This window comes from Lolium perenne, chromosome 5 (genome assembly GCF_019359855.2).
Source record: "Lolium perenne isolate Kyuss_39 chromosome 5, Kyuss_2.0, whole genome shotgun sequence".
NCBI lineage: Eukaryota > Viridiplantae > Streptophyta > Magnoliopsida > Poales > Poaceae > Lolium > Lolium perenne.
The window spans coordinates 229,831,833-229,853,010 of NC_067248.2; the positions used below are offsets into that span (position 1 = coordinate 229,831,833).

Genomic DNA, 21,178 nt, shown 5'->3' on the forward strand with positions numbered 1-21,178 from the left:
ATAACAGTAGCATAATTATTCTCACAAGTTTTACTCATAGGTACTATTTCAAGAGAATCCACAGGAACATAACATTCAACCTCTTTTGGTAAGCATGGAGGACAATCAAATAGTGTAAGAGATGAAGAGTTACTCTCATTAGAAGGTTGGCATGGGTAGCTAATCCATTCTTCCTCCTTTTGTTCGTCGCTCTCCTCTTCTTTTTCATCCAATGAGCTTTCAGGTTCATCAATTTCCTCCTCTTTTTCATCCAATGAACTTTCAGGTTCATCAATTTCTTCTTCCACCGGTTCCTGCAAATTGTGAGTGCATTCTTGTGCATTAATGTGTCTCTCTTTATAATCAAGGATATAAGGATTCCTACTGTAGCATTCTATGCAAGAATTAAGGATAGTAGAGACATAATCTTTAAGGTCCTTACAAATAGCACAAGTTTCATAATTCTCAACCATGAAGGATTCTATCTCGGAGGCTCCCATAAATAAGACAAATTGTTCTACCTCTTCGAACCCATAATGAATATAGCAATTCCGATTATAGCTCTTAATTAAAAATTCCTCACTAAAGCCACATTGAAATTTAAGGTGTTTAGTGTCCTCTTTAGAGCAACAGTTTATATCATGGCGTCTAAGCAAGATTCTAGCCATTGTATTCAATTTTTCTATCATAGCACTCATTATTTTACCAGTTCTTGATTCTCTATAATTATTATAACATTCTATAAGCTCCAAGTAGGTTGTAGGTTCTCCCATAACAGCAGTTTTTAATTTTTTGGTTTTTCAAATTTTTATGGATTTTTGGGTATATGAGACAAATAAAACAAGACAAAAATAAACTAAGCAAAAGTAAACTACGCAAACTAATACTAGACAGAAATAAACTAAGCATAAATAAACTAGGCAAAAGTAAACTAAGCAAAACAAAATAAAACAAATTAAAAACAGAGAGAGAGGTAGAGTGTACTCCCCAGGTGAACTTATGAGTAGAGCTATGCCTCCCCGGCGCCCAAACGCTTGATCCGGCGCCCTTTGGGGGACGCGACTGGAGATGTCCTCCCTTTCCAGAATACGTCTGGCCAACAAATTGTAGAAAATCTGACAAACTATGGAACAAATGCCATCAAAATTCAGCGATCGATCGAGTAACAAAATTTTTTACGGTCGATGGAACAAACACGAGTACATCTAGAACTCAAATTTAGGTCCAAGGACCGGAACACATCTACATGAGGAACAAAACAATAGACGAACATGAATAGAAAAATCATATATACCCAGGAATTTTTTGACTAATTAAAACATATCACAAGTACACGCGCCAAATAATCACAACAATCGTTTGAACACAAGAATTAAACCTAAATGGAATAAAATAAAATTGGGCCAACAAACGAACGAACGAACGAACGAACGAACTAAGCGATGGAAAACTGGGCCGGCCCACGGTCAAACCCACCGAGACATATTCCACTGGGACATAACAAACCCACTGAGACATATCAGACTTGGGGCCCAGGCCGCACATTCCCATCGACGGGCCGGCCGCCAGGCAACCTCCTTGTACGGCGCCCCCCACCCCCACGCCGTTCTCTTCCCCGAAAATCCAAACTCTGCTTCATTCTGGAAGGTTCCAGACGCGGAGCGGCGCGCCCGAGTCGTCATCGCCATGACGATCTCCGGGCTCGCCATCCAAGGCGGGACGGCGAGGGATCTCGCGATGGCGGCGGGCGCCACTCCCCGCCTCGCGGCTGCGCGCTGCACACTCCGCGCCAGCGCGGCTCCCCGCCTCGCCGCTGCGAGCTACACCCTACGCGCCAGCGCGGCTCCTCGCCTCGCTGCTGCGCGGTGCGCCCTACCCGCCGCCGGTGAGGGGGACCGTATCACGTCACGGGTGACGGCCTCCCGTCCCTTCCTCCCCGCCGCTCCGGGTATGCACTCCCATAAAAACCCTCTTTAAATCCTGCTGTAATTCGGATTTCGGGTTATGCGCTGCGCTATTTATTTTTTTGGAGATGCAAGCGGTGCCCTGTTGCTGGAAGCGGTCAAATTTGCAGTAGATTTTTTTATTTTTTGAAACGGGGGAGAGGATCCCCACCTGAATTTTCATTTCATTTTTGGTAAAATCTGTTACATGATACAATACAAGATGATAGGTGGTTCCGCCAAAGCATCAGTTGTGCTTTCCGATCGCTTTTGTGGATGCGGTGAGACCATAGGGCTAGGTCCTCAATGATCCTGGCGATGATCACATTATAGGGAATAATTTGCTGTCTAAAGATGAGCGAGTTCCGCACATCCCAGATCCTCCACATAATGGATGTCATGGCGAACCGGCAGATGTCTGGATGTAGCATGTTGTGTCTGCTGAGTGTCCATAGATCGTCTTGCTGAAAGGAGAGACCTGTTATGTAGCTGTCGATATGCTTCACGCAAGGAGAAGGGGGCGCCGTCGCTCATGGTGCGCACATCTGAGCCGTCGGTGACCTGAAAGCCCTGCAACAAGGTAGACAGAGAAGCGAGCTCAGCAGTCGCAGTTAGGGTTAGTCTAGGTCGCAGGTTTGCTTCGGTCCCTACTTGCAGCACCTCTGATACACGGGCTTGTTGACATATATGGTGTGTGTAAAGAGCTGGGAAAGCCTGAGCTAGGGGTTGCCCTATGAGCCAAGTATCATGCCAGAAAAATGTTGTTTTGCCGTTGTGTACAGAGCATGTAGTAATCCGTGAGAGCATATCCATGTGTCTATGAATCGTTTTGGAGAGGTAGGCTTGGTTTGGAGTGGCTAGATTATGAGTAGGTGAGTGGTGAATTAGCCAATTCCTCCATGTGCTATGTTCTGCATGCAAATAGCTGTAGCAAAATTTCAGTAAGAGGCAAATATTTTGTGCATGCAAGTTTTTAACTCCTAGACCACCACATTCTTTTGGGGTGCAAACACGTTCCCATGCAACAAGGCATTGTGCTCCACTGCAGTTTTCATCGTCCGACCAGAAAAAAGTTCTTCGTCTTTTGTCAATTTTTTGGATGATGAGGATTGGTAGTAGGAGAGAGGACATTAGGTATGTGGGCAAGCTGTCGAGAACGGCTGAGAGGAGAGTGAGACGGCCTCCTTTTGAGAGCAAGGTTGCGCGCCACCCGGCCAGGTAGATGTCTACGCGGTCTATGAGGGGTTGAAAGGCTGAGATTGATAGTTTGTATGGGGGGAGTGGAAGACCGAGGTATGTCTGTGGGAAGGAGGCGATGGGAGTTTGGAGGGTTGAAGCGATGGTTTGTGCTAGGTCGTCTGAGGGTAAATTTTGCTTGTTTAGAAGTAACAGTACAATCAAGTGCGAGCACATCAATGCCATTTAATTATTAAGACTGGAAATAGGAAAATAAAACAATGCGGAAGGTGCAGTACATTAATGACAGGTGTATGCAATTGTACAGTGGCACCTAGTCAATGTACTCAATAAGGATAGTAAAGCATCAGAAGATGCTTTTTCTTGAAAGGGTGTTATGTATTGATTAAGTTAACATGTTTGGGCTACAATATTTCAAAGCCGGTCCCAGCGCGCAGGATGGAACCACACTTTGTAACATACCGCCACTCAACTCCATAACTCATGAGCAACATCATTGCATTTTCTACTGATTTTGTTTAGCAGGACCTGGCGGTCAGGTGGCTTCTTAAGTTTGTACTCCTTCGCAATTTGACCCACTTCAGACCTGTCAAGGCCATCTTCCTAAAGTGCCACACAAACAGCCGCACGCACAATCTGATTCTATGACAATATCAGCTGAACAGTTCGCTGTCGCAAGTTCAAGGCCATGTAGGCAGGCAAGGGCTTCACCTATTTCTGCAGTCTGACAATGTGGGATGAAGTCCCAAGCGGAGCATAGAAGCTGACCGTTATGGTCCCGGATGACTACTCCGCAAGCTCCACTTCTACTCTCTTTCACAAAGCTAGCATCCAAGTTGCACTTTACCCAGCTTTGATCGGGTTTCTTCCAAGCTTGATTTGGTTTTGCTTCTGACGTTGGTGGTAGTGTAGGAACAACCTGATGTTGGTCAGCTGGAGCCTTACCTTTCCTGTCAAAAAATACTTGCCCTTTCGATATTCCTTGCACAGATGCTAAGTAATTCTGTAAGTAGCGAATGGAGTATTCCAAATTGTTTTCTAGAGGCTTCTGTCACCATTTGTATTTCTACTGGAATTTGGGGCTGTGCCATTCTGTAGGTCAAGGGCAAGATTGTAAGCACTACGAACGGAAAAATACCATTCGTCCACGAGACACCCCCCCTCCCACGCTCTCTAGCCTAGCCTCCACCAGCCTCGCCGCCGACGAACCCATCGCCGGTAGGCCTCAGACAAGCCCCTCCCCTCCGCCTCCGGCGCCTCAATGGCCTTTGCTGGCTCGAATCCGCCGGCGAGTCCTCCTCCAGCAGCCGCTCCTACCGTGACGTTGTGGCCACCGCGCCCCCCGCTGCTACACATGCCCCTGCAGCCAGCCACAGGGCCGCCTGCGAGCAGGTCGCCGGCGAGGGAGCGAGTCCCGGCCTCAGCCCGGATTGGCCCGCGTTCGGAGATCCACCGCCCTGGCAGCGCCGCCGTGGTGGACGCGGACGGCTTTCAACACCCACGCCGCAGGAACCACCAACCGGAACCACCAACGCCGCGCCTCACCACGCTACACGTCAAGCCCCGATCGCCGTCCTAGCAGTTCCCGGCGAACACGGAGCTGTGCTTTCGATGCCTAGACCCTGGCCATCGTGTCCGGGACTGCACCAACAAGGTGCGTTGTCGGGTCTGCCTCCTACTGGGCCAATCCTTCGGCGACAAGGAGACATGCCACCGCGAGCAGAGGCTGCATCGCCGTAGCAACAACGACAGCTCGCGTAGCCGGCAGGGCAACGAGCACGTGCGCCCCCGCTTCCTGCAGGCGCGGCAGCCACCACCGTCGGAGCCACCGCTTGCTCCACAGGCAGCAGCGCCGCCCCAAGCCACGGCGCAACCTCAAGCGGCGATGCCACCGCAGGCCGACCCTAGCGTGTCGGTGCGTGTCCTTCTCTCTCGCTCCATCGAGATGGAGGAGGCAGAGCTCGCGCTGCGCCGCGCCATGGTGGCCACGATCACCGGCACTAGGCCGACCGTGCTGGCAAGAGACATGGAACACGCGCTCTACGCCATGTTTGACCTCGTCCCCATCGACTTCACCATCCACATTCACCACCCCGAGGACTTCCTCATCCTCTTCACTGCGACAACGACCATGGACCGCCTCGCCGGAGAGCACCTCGTCAACGCCTTTGGCTTCTTGTTCCTCCTGCGCCCTTGGGGCAAGCTCGCCCACGCTGGCCAGGGCTGGCTGGATCAACGCGTCGAGCATGAGCTCCGCGGTATTCGCCAAGGCTTGCCACGCATCCACGGCTAAGCACATCCTTGGGTCAGAATGTTGGATCGAGCGGCTTCACCCCGACACGCAGTCTCGCGTAGACATGGCTATCTTCCGCGCCACGCACGCACCAGCGACCCGACCGTGATTCGCCGCCGTGCTGTCCTAGAGATCGTCGAGCTGCTGCCATCCCTCACCCCAACTGCGCATGCTCACCTATCCTATCGCCATTGAGGTTGACACCGGTGACACGGCCAGGAACTTAGGCCGCACTCCCCGGACTGATGGTGACGACGGCCAAGACGGCGCTGCCGGCGGCACCGCTGGAAACGCGGGGCAGGGCGGGGCGCAGGGCCGCTCCCGTCGTCGAGGACGCAAACAACAGCGCACCGGAGGTGCCCGGAGGGGCGCGTGGACGGCATGGCCGTCGACTCCACAGGCTGGACTACACCGTGTACTACACGCGCTGATGGCGTCCCCATCAGCGGTGCTTGGAACTCCGATGACACCTGCACGGCGGCGCTTCCAACTCTAGAAAGAGTGGTGGACCCTGGCTAGACTGTCGTGGTACCAGGCGCCCGCGTCGTCGAGCCAAAAAAGGCAAAGCCAAGGCTGCACGCAAGACAAAAGTTTGGAGGGCCAAAGCTGTCCTAGCAGCAGCCGAGGCTACAGCTGGCGCCGTAAGAGTGGGCGAAGAGACTCCAGCCCAACCAGCGGGTGCCACGACCGGTCCAACCCTGTAGCGGCAAAGTGAAAGTCAGGATGGCGACAGAGCTCGAAGATGCACCGACCAATGGGAGGAAGAATGGGGATCAGGGCCTTTCTCCGACCAACTCGCTTTTGGAAAGTGAGGTTCGTGATTATCCGATGGAGACCATAGGCACTGCGACCAACGCTGATCTGATGTCGGGCCGGGACCATGTCTCGCCCACGCCATCTCGTGGGGACAATTTGGAGACTTGCACCGTCCACTCGCCGCCCCACGACGGCACCCACATGGATCATGCACAGCTGGTGCTTCCTCTTGCCCGGCCGTGGGCAAAAGGCCCCCGGCCGGCCTTCTCGCGCCCTCGCAGCCCTCTCTCTCCCTCCCAAACCCTAGCTGCCACATAACACTTGGTATCAGCTTTCCTGGGTTCGATCATGTCCAGCCCTCCACCGAGTTCTTCCCACCCGCCGCCGCTGCACTCCGACGTCCCCGTCGTTCTCTCCCCGGCGGAGATCACCGCAGCCCTCCGCGATCTCGCCACCGCGGTCCAGGAGATCCACCTCTACTTGGTCGGCCCCTACGGGCCGCCACCGGCCGCGGCACCAGCCGCCACCACTGGGCCGTTGCTCCTGCCATGGCATCCGCCGCGGTCGCCGCCACCACCCCGCCCTGGTTGCCGTGGCCGTCCCAGCCCCTCATGGGCCCCGTCGCGGTCGTGGCCTCGCCGTCGCAGCTAGCCGGCGCCGCGCCGCCCTGGTTGCCGTGGCCGTCCCAGCCCCTCGCGGGCCCCGTTGCGGCCGTGGCCCCGCTGCCATAGCAACAGCAGCAGCTGCCACCGCCACCAAAGCTGCCGCATTCTTTGTCCTCACCGACGCCCATCCGTTGGGCGGGGTACGCAACAAGAAGACATGCCGTCGCCACCAACACCGTTGAAGCGACTGCTGCCGCCACCGACGTCGTCCCTGCGTTTCGGCGTTCTGGGAGCGACCTTGGCCCTGGGCTCTACATTGACACCGCCCGGGATGCCCTTCCACCAGGTCCGTTTCCCTCCGTCGCCGTCACCGCTTTCGGCTTGGATCGCTATCCGCCACGTGTCGCCGCCGGCGAGGCCGCAGCCGCCGCGCGGCCTCCTAGTGCGTCGGCGTGTGCGGGAGATGCGTGATCTGCAGCTGTAGCTCCTCCAAGTTGCGCTTCGTTGCGCAACGGACCTCGATCTCGTCCGCTGCGTCGGGGTCGGGGATCTTGGGCGTGCGGTTTCCCCCACGGGCGGCGGACATGCTGTTTTTCCCGCGGGCAGCGACCTCAAAGTCTGCACCATCGACAGTCATCTGGCGGGGAGAAGACATGGTGTCACCGATAGGAGCGCACCGCGTAGCACCACTGCATTCCGCCGCCGGCCGTCGCCCGGGCTCCTTTTGTCCCGCTGGTTTCCATGGGATCCAGGTGGCTATACAGGTGCACGTCCGATGGGCGGATGGTGTCCACTTTATTTTCAGGGGTCAACAATAAAGCGTCCCACTCTATTTCAGGTCGAGAGTAATAAAACAAGCCAAGATGTAAAAGGCTCGTTTTTAGGTGTTAGGGTTGTGTTGCGTCGAGTCATGGTTTGTTTAGGTTGCAGCTCGAGGACGAGCTGCATGTCCAGGTGGGGTGTAGTGTTAGAGTATGTCATGGGCCTGGGCCCGTTAGTTTTATGGTTTGCTTAGGGGTCAAGTTATCCTTGCTTGGGAGTCAAGTAAACCTCTCTATATATGGAGATATATATGGAGAGGAGATGTATCAATCTAATCAAGCAAGAATTAAGAAGGAAATCCCTTCACTCTTGCCCGGTCATGGGCAAAAGGCCCCCGGCCGGCCTTCTCGCGCCCTCGCAGCCCTCTCTCTCCCTCCCAAACCCTAGCTGCCACATAACACTGTGGGCTGCCCGATAGTCGACTTGCCGTTAACATACCTAGGTATATCGCTCACCATCAGGAAGCCCAGGGTCGCTGGAAAGCTCCCCACGTGGAAAGCAGGGCTGATGGACCGAGCTGGCCGCCTGGTCATGGTGAAATCGTTACTTGATGCCATCCCATCGACCAGTTGCTAGTAATTTGCCGTCAAGCTGATCACCAAGATCCAAAGGGGGTTTCTTTGGGTGGGACGCGCGGCGGCCAATGGCAGCCATTGCCATGTCAATTGGCAGCGCTTGGCGAGGCCAATCAGCCTCGGAGGCCTCGGCGTGCACGACATGGAGCGCACAAGCGTGGCGCTGGCTTGCGCTGGCTATGGCTAAGCCGCATTGACAACCGCCGCGCTTGGCATGGTCTGGACTTGCAGTTCACCGCAGTCGAGCGTTCCCTGTTCTTCGCCTCCATCACCATGCTGGTTGGGAATGGGCTCTTTGCCCTGTTCTGGGAAGATAGGTGGCTCGGCGGCCGTTCCATCAGCGAGATCGCGCCCCTTGTATATGCGTGCATCCCAAAGCGAAGAAGGAAGACAAGAACGGTTGCGGACGGCATGCTCAATCACAATTGTGCACGCGAGATCCACGGCGTCATTGGCTTACATGAGATTGGTCAATACCTAACGCTATGGTGCATGGTCGACACCGTCGTGCTCACCGGAGCCCCATACCAGCTAACCTGGAAGTGGACGGCCAGCGGCAACTATTCAGCTCGCTCTGCTTACCTTGCGACATTCCAGGGCTCCATGACATGCCCTGCCTGGAAGCGCATTTGGAAAGCTTGGGCGCCCCCTGGGTCAAGTTTTTCCACTGGATTGTTTTCCAAAACCGCTGTTGGATGGCGGATCATTTGGCGAGTAGAGGCTTGCAGCACCACGCTCGATGCCTGCTGTGTGACCAGGAGCCCGAGACTATACGCCATTTGCTCATTGAGTGCCCCTTCACCAAGCAGATATGGCATGAGGCCCTGGCCTGGTTGCGCATTCCATGCTGATCACCTGAGGACGCGACGAGTCAATCTTCACTTGGCTGGACCGCGCAATGCATGCGGCTCCGAAGCCTCTTCGCAAGGGCCTGGGGTCCGCTGCGCTGCTCGTGCCATGGATGTTATGGAAGCACATAAACGATTGCGTTTTCGAACGGGGATGGCCCTCTGTCGCCGACCTGATGAGCAACATCAAGGACGAAGCTAAGCTGCGGGCACAAGGGGGCGCCACCGGCCTCGGTGTGGTGTTGGCAACAACCTGGGATGTTCACTAGGCTTTTTTGGTTCCAAACCTGTAACCCACCTCCTAGGAGGCTTGTAAACAACTTCTTTCTCTCTAATCAATGAAATGAAATGCAAAGAGTCCTTTGCGTTTTCTCGGAAAAAAAAACTTCAGCTTCATGGTTTAGTAGACCGATGTTGAGTATTTCATTTGCATCATAAGGTCTAAATATCTTCCTGACTATATCTTCCTTCTAGGAGTGTTGTCTTTGTCAATCAAGTTAGCGACCCGCCTGAACCTAGAATTTGCGACATTGTCTGTGATCTTCATATCTCCCCGCGGAATCCAATTGTCCTGCCATATCCGTATTTTCTCTCCATTACCAATACGCCAAATGATGCCCTTCTTGAGAAGTTCTAGACCATACATTATTCCTTGCCATCCAGGGGACGGGTTTTTTACGAAGGCTGTGTCCGTGAGTTCACCAGCAGGACAATATCTAGCCTTTAGTACTCTTGCACGTAGACTATCCAGGAAAGCAACAAGACGCCATGCTTGTCTTGCGAGGAATGCCTGGTTGAAAAGGTGCAGATCCCGAAAGCCCATTCCTCTCTGCTCTTTCCTTCTTGTTATCTTATCCCAACTTATCCAGTGCATTTTTCTTCTCTCATTTTCATCGCCCCACCAAAAATCCCTAGTTAGCTTCATGAGATCTTCGTATAAACCCGCAGAGAACTTAAAAACATCATAGGATAAGTAGAGATAGATTGCATCACAGATTTAATGAGGACTTCGTTTGTACCACTTGAGGATTGTATCACAGAATATTATATGAGCAGTCAGCACATGCTATATAGAGTGCCTTGTTTGACCTGTAGGTACAATACAGATGTGAGTTTATGTATGTGAATTAACTAGTCTTAGTAAAATCGTGATGTGATTCCTTCATTCCTAATCCAACATGCTAAGCATCTTTGAACACGTTATCCTATGCATGTGTTGTGCTGATGTGCACGGGTTTCTTGAATTAAGCATGCAAACTAACTATGTCGATCTGAAGAACTTATTCAGTCAAACAAAAATATTTCACTGTCAGCTGGCCTAGCTAGGTTGTACAGTTTTGACCCAACATCTCTGCACATGTGTGTCTGTTGGCCGCTGCATATCCAGGATAAGAAAACAGTACTAGTTCCAGTAATTTACTCAATTTAAGAATTTGCATTAGCATTTAGCAATCTAACAGCTTCTTGTCTCTGGTTATGCAGGAACTGTAATGCACTTCAGAAAACCAAGACGAGAAATTCGCTGTGGGATGAAACCTCCGCCAACCCCTGAAACCCCTCAGTGTTTTTGCTCCTTGGTTATCAAACTATCTAGGAAGCTGGGGTGGGAGGTGGTGAGGATGGCTGGCCTTTTACTCGAGTGCATTAGATACTTGTTGACAAGGCCAGAGATAAAGAAGCTGCAGTACATCATGTTGACAAGGCCAGAGGTGAAGAAGCTGTTGACAAGGCCAGAGATGAAGAAGCTGCAAGAACTCTACCTTAAATTGATTGAGTGGACGAGGACTTGGCTAGAGAAAAATAAAGTGGAAGCTAAAATTGATTGGATCATTATTGAGATTTGTTCTCGTGTGGTGTCAGCAACATCTGAGCCTTGTTCAGCACCCAAGTGCCCTTCAACACTCGCAGTTGATGGTAATCTCGAGCATCCCTCTTTTTCTCTTTCGTTCAAGACAACGTATATATGCCCACCTATGTAAAATAGGATATCTTGGTAATGCATCTGTGCATCAATGTATTTACGCACATGCTTTCTAAATTCTGTCTTATGTCTATAATTTCGCAGCAAGGGAGCCTCCTGCAGCGACGAAGCCTCCTGCAGCGACGAAGCCTCCGACAGCGACGAAGCCTCCTGCAGCGACGAAGCCTCCTGCAGCGACGAAGCCTCCTGCAGCGACGAAACCTCCTGCAGCGATTAAGCCTCCTACAGCGACCGAGCCTCCTACAGCGACCGAGCGTCCTGCAGCGACGAAGCCTCCTGCAACGACGGAGCGTCCTGCAGCGATGAAGCCTCCTGCAGAAAAGAAGCCTCCTGCAGCAACGAAGCCTCCTGCGGCGCCACAACGTCCTTCACTTAAGGGTAATTTCCCACATCCTTCCTTTTCCCTTTCTGTTTGATGTTGATAATTTTGCAGTACTGCTATATGTTTTAACACACCGAACAAAACTCCACTCTAAATATTAATATAGCAGTTTCATATAAATTTCCAAACGTATGATGAAGTTGTTTCATATAATCACAACGTTTGTGTCCATGTTGCTGAGAAAGTTGGAAAGTTATTTTTACGCTATGATTATTCTTCTTCTAGCTGCTTACTGCTATATGTTTTAACACACCGAACGAAACTCCACTCAAAATATAAATATAGCAGTTTCATATAAATCTCCAAACTTAAGATGAAGTTGTTTCATATAATCACAACGTTTGTGTCCATGTTGCTGAGAAAGTTGGAAAGTTATTTTTACGCTATGATTATTCTTCTTCTAGCTGCTTACTACGTGTTTTGGAGGAATATACAATTATTGGAAAACAGCTTTAATGTTAAGTAGTGAAGAATTGATTTATTTCTAGATAGCGCTGTGGTAATATATAGCTCTTTCTAAAAGATCTAGATTAATGTGTTAGCATGATGTAATCAAAGGTTAGGATGTGTGGAACTATTTGTATGTTCCAGCAGTTGAAATATTTTTTTTGTTTGAGAAAACACAATGACATTGTGTTTCTTTTCACTGCATAGAAGAGTTAGTTACAGATATGTGCCTCCAAGGAGGCTTACATACTATAGATACATGACTTGAAGGCCAACCGCACCCGCTCTTGCCCAGATCGTCGCCTCTACCCTAAACTGCTCATACATGGGCGCATCCGCGGGTTGAGCCTCATCCCCTGCTGGATCTGGCAGAACTGGCGGTGCTAGACTGTAGGCCTTTCTCCTCGAGGATGCAAGCGTTGCGGTGTTTCCAGATCAGCAAGGGGATGAGCAGCGCTGTAGTGGCAAGTCCTTTGCGCATTTGCTTTGGTGTTGCCTGCCTCGCCACGATCCACCAGTCATTGAGCGAGGTGGTCTGCATGTGAGTCTAAGTGAGGCCACAACGTCGTGCCAGACCTGCCTCAAGAAGGGGCATGCTCGCGCTCCAGCGCCAAACCATTTGGTCTGGTTGGTTGGTGGGTGTGGATTGCTCCACCCTCCTCCAAAGCAGTAGGTATTGGCCGAGCTCGCGGATGCCGATGACGCCATGAATATCGCGAGCCTAGCGATGCGCCTGCAGCCTGTCGACGATTGATGTTGCCTTCCGGCGCCTCTTAGGTATGCAGGCATACAACTCTCGTGCGATCTGGCTGACTGAGCGTCCAACGGTCCTCCCAGAACCTACCGGTCTGCCCATCGCCGGCGATCATAAAGGTTGAGGTGAAGAATAGGCATTGCTCCTGCTGGGTGAATTGCAAATCCAAGCCGCTCCAAGCTCTGTCTTGGTCTGTTCTACTGAACCACAGCCAACGCAAACGTAACCGTACAGTGCGTGATTGGCTGGCTTATAGTGCGCCAGTTGCCGTGGCAATGTCCGCCGCTGGCCTTGGCACGCCCTCCCCAGAGGAATCCGCGCTGTATTTTCTCCAACATCTTGAAGATGCACTTCGGCGGTTGCAGCATAAGGATTTGGTGCAGGGGGATTGCAGCCAGAATAGCCTTGATCGTAAGCCTCCCCGACCTGTCCATCAGCCTGGACTTCCATGTCGGAAGTTTTGCGACGGTCTTGGCCACTAGGGGCAGGAGCGGTGCTCCGATAGGACGCCGCGAAGTCAGTGGAATGCCAAGATAAGTCAATGGCTGATCCGCTAGCTGCCCAAGGTCCCAGTTATCACCGCGGCAGCGTCTGGCTCACAGTTCAGCAGCGTTGCCAAACTTTTGTCGTAGTTAACTAGTAGGCCGAAGTCTCTGCCGAACAAGCGAAAGATCGACTTGCCGGCATTGGTATCAGCTCCAGTGGGATGGCAAAACATTTCGGCGTAGAGCGAAACTATCGGGATTGCCTTGGTCGGGTGCAGCGCTTGCAAGATTCCGACGGTGGCGGCGTGGGTGACCAGCCTCCCAAGGGTGTCCACGGCCAGCACGAAAAGCTGCGGGTCCCCTTGCTGCAGCCCGCGGTGGTGCCAGATCGGCGGGCCAGGGCAGCCGTTCAGCAGAACGCGTGTGCTTGCAGATGAGAGCAGAATCGCAATCCAGTCGAGGAATTTATCGCCAAATCCATATCGCCGGAGCACCTCGGAGAGGAACGCCTAGGATAGCGTGTCAAAAGCCTTGGCGAGATCGAGTTTCAACATGACTCTCGGCGGGCACAGATGGTGCAGTAGACACATGGACTGTTGGACAAGCACGAAATTGTCGTGCATGCTGCGGCCACCGATTAATGCGTTTTGGCTCTTGCTCACGAGGCTGCTGAGCTTTGGCGCCAAGAGCAGCGACAAAACCTTTGCCACGACCTTGCCAACAAGGTGCACCAGGCTAATGGGGCAGAAGTCGCCAAACGTCTGAGCATCTGGGCACTTAGGTAGCAGGGTTAGCAGGGCTCGGTTGAGCTTGCGGAATCCTCGGCCACGCAGATCATCCAGCTGGCGGAAGACGGCGAGCACGTCTTGCTTCACCACGGGCCAGCAGGTTCGGAGGAATTCGGCAGTGAATCCGTCAGGTTCAGGTGCTTTGCGTGCGGGGAGACGCTTGATCGCAGCCCAGATCTCAGCCTCGGAGAATGGCTCGTCAAGCTTGGTCAGGTCAGCAAACGGCGTAATCAGTTGCTCGAGGTTGAGGGTGCAATCCAGCAGATTCTCCGTGCTAAGCAAGGCATCAAAGTGTGCGAAAGATGCCTCGACCATCTCCGCTGTTTGGTCGAGCACATGGTTGGTTGCCCACCGTAATGTGGTGTATTATGTTCTTCTGCCGAATGAGCACTGTTGGTGGAAGAACGCAAACACAGTATTGGCATCACCATCCTTTAGGTTCGCGATTCGAGCTCGTTGATGTGCGATCGTGCGCTCAAGGGATGCAAGGCCAAGGTGGGAAAGCTTTAGAGCTTTGTGCAGCCACAGCTCGTGTTGCGTTAGCGTGCGGCCCTCCCTAGCCTTGTCAAACTGGAGTATGAGCTCTTTGCAGATCGCCAGCTTGTGGCGCACACACCCAATCGTCTTAGCAGCCCAAGTAGTTAGCTTCCTTGAAGTTGCCTATAGTCTCAACATTAGCCGCTCAAAAGGGTCGACGCTCTAGACTGAGCTCCATGCCTCTGCTACTGTTTCCTAAAAACCGTCGAGGCCGTAACCAGAATTCCTCAAAGTGGAATCAAAGGTGCACCGGAGGCGTAGGTGAATAGTCAAGCATAATGTGGCTGTGATCGGAGACGATGTACGCCAGGTAGCTCAGGTTGCACTCGCCGGCAAGCTCCTCCCAGTCAACAATACATAGGACACGATCGAGCAGCGCTGGTCCAGGTATGTCAGCGACCATTGAGGTATACCTCCTTTGGCGCTAGGTCGTTGACACAACGCCTGAATCTACCCATCATGCGGCTGTCCAAACGGTCGTTGTTCTTGTCCTCGTCTCGATAGATCAAATTGAAGTCGTCGCACAACATCCATGGGCCGGGGCATTGGGGACGGAGGTCACGCAACTCCCCAAGGAACTGGATCTTGTCAGCGTCCTCCTGCGGCCCATAGGCCACGGTGAGCCACCAGGGCGTGGTGCCGGTAGTGGTGACCTTGGCAGAGAGGGTGTTGGTGGTGAATATGGGATCGGTAATGGACACCGTCCTACTCTACAACGCAAGGAGGATGTCGTCGTGGGTCCCATCCACAGGAATGTAGGCGAAGTCGTCGAAATCAGCCCCTAGCGTTTCCAGGATCAAGCCCGAGCAAAACAAGTTGATCTTAGTTTCTTGGAAGCATACAATGGAGGCGTTTGTTGTCGCGAGCAACACACGGATGGCGAGCCGGCGTATTCAGCTCACGCACGTTTCAAATGACAATCTTAGGGTTCTCTAACATGAGGAACGGGATCGACGTCGCGTGTTGAGGCACTGCAGGGTCCACGGGGATCTCGGCAACGATGGCGCGCACGATGGCTAGTGTGATTGTCATCGCAAACACCTTGTCGTAGGCTCTCATCGTTTCCTCCGTGATCCTCTCGTTGAGGTCAAGCAAACCCTGGGTGAGCAGGACTTGGATGTGGGCACGCCTCTTTGCCGTGGGTGGCGCCCGAGGTTGCTGTGGTGCACTTGGAAGCTGATCGGCCACTTCTTGGAGAGAAGACAAGGGGCCTACGAGGTCGACTCCCAGGGGTGGGCAGGGTAGCACCCAGCTTGCAGGTGGTGGCGGTGAGGAATTCGCCAAGCGTCCAGGAAGTTGGCGGTGTCTGTTGGGGACGCGTGCGCTGGCGTGGAATATCGCGCATCACCACGGGTGGGATTTGAACTTGCTTGGCGTTGCACACTCTTGGTGCAGGTCTGGATCTAATCTAGTGGCAGCATTGGGTTCAACTTCTGGGCTGTTAGCCAGTAGATGGGCCGGGGAGGCTTGGGCCTGGGTCACTTCCACAAGCGAAGCAAGGGTCGATGACGTGGCAGCAGGCGAGGCTAGCTCAAGCACTAGCTACATGGCGGTTTCTTCCGTCCTTCGCTTGTGGACTAGGGTGCCTGGTCCACGGAAGCGTCCAAGCCGTCCGTAGCTGAGGCCTGAGGCACAAGAGTTGCCCCACAGTGTATCAGCCTCGGGTGCTGGATCCGCAATGCCATCGAAAGATGGGGCGGTCGGCGTTTCTTCCAGGTGTCTACAATCCGGGTGGGCCGCGCTGCCAGGCGTGGGCGCAGCGGGATTGGCGCCATCTGCAGTAGGTGACATCAAGGGTGCAGTGTTGGTCGGGGAGGCAACCATTGAGGTGGTGCCATCTGTCCCAGGCACAGCTGCAACGGGCCCAAAGGTGTACTGGCCGTTGCAGGATCAGGGGCAGCAGTAGTGTTGGCAGGGTCTGCATCTTTTCTGCGCCAAAAGCAGTGGCCACTTTTGCGCTGGCGAGCTGGTCGGCGCGGCCTACCTTGACCTGGCCATGGCTGCATTGTCCGTACGCCGGAGGCTGCAGCAGTGTGCGGCGGTGGAGGGCCAGGCCACTGCGCATCGCATGCCACGCCATCGGCGCGTCATCCTCGTCGCTGGGTTGCCCATGGAAGAGAGTCCACGTCCATGTCGTTCGCCCTTCCCGGCGGCCCTCGAGGCGTTGTCGTCTAGCAGTCGTCGCTTACGGCCACGGCCGCGGCGCCGAGCAGGAGCCCTCCCATTGTCGTGGCCGTCATGGCCATTGCTGGCGTCGTTGTTATCTCCGCCTGGACCATCCGCAAGGTGCGCGGTCAGCACAGTGTTTACATCACCGGCCATGCTGATGGAGATGGGGTAGGTGAGGGTCCGGATCGTGGGCGCTTGAGTCATGGAGCTTGTCGGTATGATTTCCACGACCTTGAGGATGGCGTGGTGACAAATGGTGGCAGGATTCCGGGTGCACGCCGTCAAGCGGAACATGGCCATGTCGATGCGAGAGCGAGTGCCGACATGAAGGCTTTCAACCCAGCAGCTACCATGCAGTAGGAACTCCATCGTGGTCAAGTGCCAAGCTTGTGTAGGGATGCCGCAGAGCTCGAGCTCGATGCGTTGATCTAACCTGTCACAGCCAGCTTGGGCGAGTTTGCACAAGGGACGTAGGTTGAGCGAGAACCTTGAGTTGCTAAGGTAGTGGTTGCCGGAGATTTGATTCCGGTCATGCTGTGACCCGAACATGATGAGGAAGTCCTCGGGGTGGTGGAGGTGGATAGAGAAGTCGTTGGCTTGGAGGGCGAATGTCACGCAGAGCAGGTTTGCAACATTGTCGGCGGTCATCGCCGGTCTTGTCCCGGTGATGGTCGCAACCATGGCACGGTGCAGCCTCCTCCATCTCGGTGGTGCATGGCATGATGACGCGAACTGGCGGGAGCAGGTGTGGGTGCCGTTGTAGCTATCGAGGCGCGGTCAGCGTGCAACGGCGGTGGTGGGGGTGGCGCTGCTGCGTACACCAACGCACGCTCAGCGGACTGTGGTGGCAGCGGCGGCGGTGGCGCACGGGCTAGCGGGGTAGGGGCGCACTACGGGGCGGAAAGGCGGGCGCGATCGTAGTCCCGTTGAGTCGTTGCCGGGGCAGCGGCGGCAGCGGAGGTCGTTGATGAAGTCGCGCACGGCGTGCCCCGACTCCAGACAGCGGAAGCAGAGGCCCGCTTCAGCCTCCGGCGAAGGGCTGCGGTGCGCTGCGCCGCACTCCGGCCGTCGGCGCCGCTTGCGCCGCGGCCGCTCCCAACCCTCCGCGTCCACGACGCGTGGTGCCGCATCGATCGCGCGATGGACCTCTCGAGCCGGGGCCGAGGCGGGTGGAGGCGGGCGCGCGCTGAGGCGCCGCCGGTTGCGGGGCCGGGGAGGGTGCGTTTGGCAGCGGCGGCGTGCGGGCCACCTCGCTGTAGCTGCGCGAACGGCGGATGAAGGAACCTTCATCGGAGGACAGCCACCGGTCGTGGTCGTCGCTGCTGCCGTGGGAGGACATGTCGCCGGCGAAGGGAGGGGAGAGGACCTACCGTTAGGGCTCATTGGCGGCGGGGCTACAGGTTGGGCGGGCTGCGGCATCTTTTCAATTGAACTCTCCTCAGTTGAAATATCATGAATGCAACATAAAAAGAGTAAGCAAGCAATGGTTCAACATAATTTGAATGCAAAATGTAGGATAGAACATGCCCACTCCTATTTCAGCTCTTACAGCAACCATAGTTGCTGCCGGGTGCATATTTAATCCAGTTCCACGGAAACCACCATCCTTTTTTGGTGATAGTTACATTTTCATCGAAAGTTAAAACCTGGAAAGGACCATGTATTTAGGCTACACCCTCCATCTACAGAAGGATGTCTCAACTTTGTCTAAATTTGTATATATCTACACACTGGAACACATCTAGATACATGCATATTTTGACAAGTTGAGACATCCTTTTGTGGACGGAGGAGGGAGTACCATAGGTCAGAAACGAACCCACAGTAAAAGAGCCATATGGTTTGAAATTTTTGGAATGATGATATTAAAATTTGCAAAAATAGATGCATATTCATCCCAAGATTCTGATGTTGTACTTGAGAATTTAGAAATGGCCACTAGTCAATAATGTTGTGTCCGTTTGATTGTGCAGGAAGTGCTACTGAATCGAAGCCATCCTCTGAATTGCAACAACTTTCAAATATGTGGTCAAAGGCTGTGGACAAGGCAAGGAAAGTAGTGAATAAGAAGGCGAGAGAATTAAAACAAAAGATGCTGTGGAGAAGACTGATGAGTTTCCAGAAGGAGTTAACCAAGGTAGCCATAGAAATCTACACATGCATGTTGGTGTTTCTTATCTGTTTCCTTGCATCCAAGGACATACCAGCTGTATGCGAGAAAGCAATGGCATGTCACAGGTTAGCGCTCCAATGCAACAAGGCCATATTGAGGTATAACCTACCACAGAAGACGGTGTTTGCTGGTTCTCTTGTTCGCGAGAAGCTCCTGGTGTCATTTGCTCTCCTTCGGCACAGTGTGATTCGTTTAGTGGATACGTGCAACAAGACCTCCACTGAGTACAAGCTGTACGATAAACTCCTGGTGGCTTGGGTGAAGCTTCAAGATGCTGGCACACAAGCACAGACTTTGTCAATAATCTGCGACAACTTGGAGAAGCTGCTGCTGGTGCTTCAGAGGTTGATGAAGGGTAAGTGAAGGTTGCACTAGTGCCTGAAAAATAGACTGTGCTTGAGGCTTGAAAAAAGATCAATTTGATCTTTGGACCAGTCACTATTTCATTGAATGGATCAAAACTGAGATTGTGTGACTTATAGACTAGGATGCACTTACGAAACAAACCTGGAGAGCTGCACTTGTTTGCTAGCTGCCATTATGCTAGGACTGAGCGACATTGCCTCTTGGCGTTTCTGATCCCCATTCTGCCCTGTTCCCTTTTTTTCTTTTCTTTGCAGTGTATTTGGCTTTGGGTAATTTCCTACCGCTTACATTCATATAAACTAGCTTTGCTGGCCGCATCATCAGAAAGAAAAAACAAAAGAACGCACGGCAAAAAAGAGGAGCCTGGATTTGATCGAGCACTCCGGGTGTGAGGTACCAGTCCTTCCAATCGCCTGATGTCGCTCATCCCTGCGCGCCACCGCTTCCCTCCTCTACCTTGCTTTTTTCCTCTGTTCTTCCTCACCGAGCCCACCGCCGAGAGGATTCACCGGAGAAGATTGAGATGGCTCTGACGATCCACGCTACCACATACACCACCGGTGCGCCAGGAATTTCGCCTAGGTCGACTCCTTCCTTGAATGTACGGTACACGTCGACTCCTTCCTCGATTGTACGGTACACGGAGCCGGAACAGCTAGATTGATGCCACGGACGACGCCCTGCGCGCCATGGTGACCGCCACGCCTCTCCCGGAGCCGTCGACAATCCCTGAGTCATTCCACTGTGCCACGATGATCTCCGCATCTATGCTGGCCCTTCTTATCTTCATTTCCGTCGCCATAGCATTGTCCCCTTTCCTGTCTGCGCGCACGGTGTCCGCCATGGCTACATCATGCTCGAGGTGCCCACTTGCTCCCTGTTGCTTGTGCCTGCGAGCCCAACTCAACTGCGTCCGCCCGTGAGCTCCGCCGCACCGCGGGGACACCGCCGCTCCGCCTCTATATGGTCGCTGTTGCATTTTTGCTCCTCCGCTGTGTCGCGTCGCCATGGCCGGCGGTGCACCAAGCTAGCACGTGTGGGCAGTTGCTCCTGCTTGCTACGCGCCCGCCCTCTAATCCTACACCCTATCCGCGCGACATCCGCACATCAAGAACACGAAGCACCGCCGACCTATGTCACCGGCACTGTCCGTCAATCCATTAGCCCTGTTTGCTGGGTCAATCGCGACTATGTCGTCACGCCTGGAAATACCTCAACTGGCCGCGCGACTGATCGCTATCATAAGTGGATGGTAGCGTGGCTGGTTAGCTGCTTGATCCACTTCCAGCAAAGTAACCCAAGAACACTGTCCTCTATTTCAGTTTCAGTTTCGGTTTCGGTTTCAGAAAAACTTGGAACGGGTTTCTACTGTTCAAAACTGCTGCACCCCTTTTCCTACCACGAACATGCAGCAGCACCTGAGGCAGAAGCCGTTGTTTTTTCTGTTTTAAATTTCAAGAAACTCACAATCCTTCTCCTAGTTTTGTTTTAGCTAAAATCTGCTCAACACAAATATGTTTTGAATGAATAATCTATGTTTTGAATTCAGGAAAATGTGTGGAACTTTAACCCACCATCTGTTCCACTTTTGTCAAACAAAAATTGGACCGAACAATTAAATGATTTTCTAAATAATTAAAACTTGCCAATTTCATAACCCATTTTCTACAAATCCAAATGCAACAAATAATATTTCCTTTTGAATCAGAAAAAACTGGGAACATTTGCTCGCACATCCAGGACCCAGCACCCGAGGACAAACACACACAAGGTATATAAGAAATAAGGAATAAGAGGACATGGTTTTTCCGCTCCCGAGCTCATATGCTCCTGCTCCAATAAAAAATTCGGGAAATAGAAAATAAATTCAAAAAAATCTGATTTTTTTACAATGTACAAGAATATGTGTTCTACTAGCATGCCAAAAAAATTCTAGAAAAGATACATCTACTCTTCTGTGCAAAAAAGACAAACCTGGTTGTTGCAAACAACAAATTGAAATGCTCCAAACAGTACCATATTTTGTTATTTTTCATAGACCACCAAACATGTAATTTCTCACCATAAATTTGCTCGCA

At 52.8% G+C, this 21,178-nt stretch overlaps 1 protein-coding gene across 3 annotated transcripts; it reads left to right on the forward strand.

Moving 5' to 3' along the window:
• The first annotated feature begins 1,527 nt into the window (after nucleotides 1-1,527).
• LOC139829872 (uncharacterized) lies at nucleotides 1,528-19,342 on the forward strand. 3 transcript variants are annotated; one of them, XM_071820346.1, is made up of 5 exons: nucleotides 1,528-1,927; nucleotides 10,501-10,932; nucleotides 11,084-11,377; nucleotides 18,535-18,698; nucleotides 18,800-18,989. In XM_071820346.1, the coding sequence occupies exons 1-5, from the start codon at nucleotides 1,666-1,668 to the stop codon at nucleotides 18,836-18,838; spliced, it is 1,191 nt and encodes a 396-aa protein (XP_071676447.1). In that variant the 5' UTR covers nucleotides 1,528-1,665; the 3' UTR covers nucleotides 18,839-18,989. The 3 variants fall into 3 exon arrangements, with proteins under 3 accessions (XP_071676447.1, XP_071676445.1, XP_071676446.1); XM_071820344.1 differs by having other exon boundaries at nucleotides 18,535-19,342; XM_071820345.1 differs by lacking the exon at nucleotides 1,528-1,927 and adding an exon at nucleotides 9,443-9,820 and having other exon boundaries at nucleotides 18,535-19,342.
• The last annotated feature ends 1,836 nt before the right edge of the window (nucleotides 19,343-21,178 follow it).

Bases quoted from the DNA above. Each gene is read 5' to 3' on its own strand.
- LOC139829872 (XM_071820344.1), top strand. From the start codon at position 1,666: ATGACGATCTCCGGGCTCGCCATCCAAGGCGGGACGGCGAGGGATCTC. The intron at 1,928-10,500 runs GTATGCACTCCC...CTGGTTATGCAG, and splicing joins CTTCCTCCCCGCCGCTCCGG to GAACTGTAATGCACTTCAGA. The intron at 10,933-11,083 runs GTAATCTCGAGC...ATAATTTCGCAG, and splicing joins TTCAACACTCGCAGTTGATG to CAAGGGAGCCTCCTGCAGCG.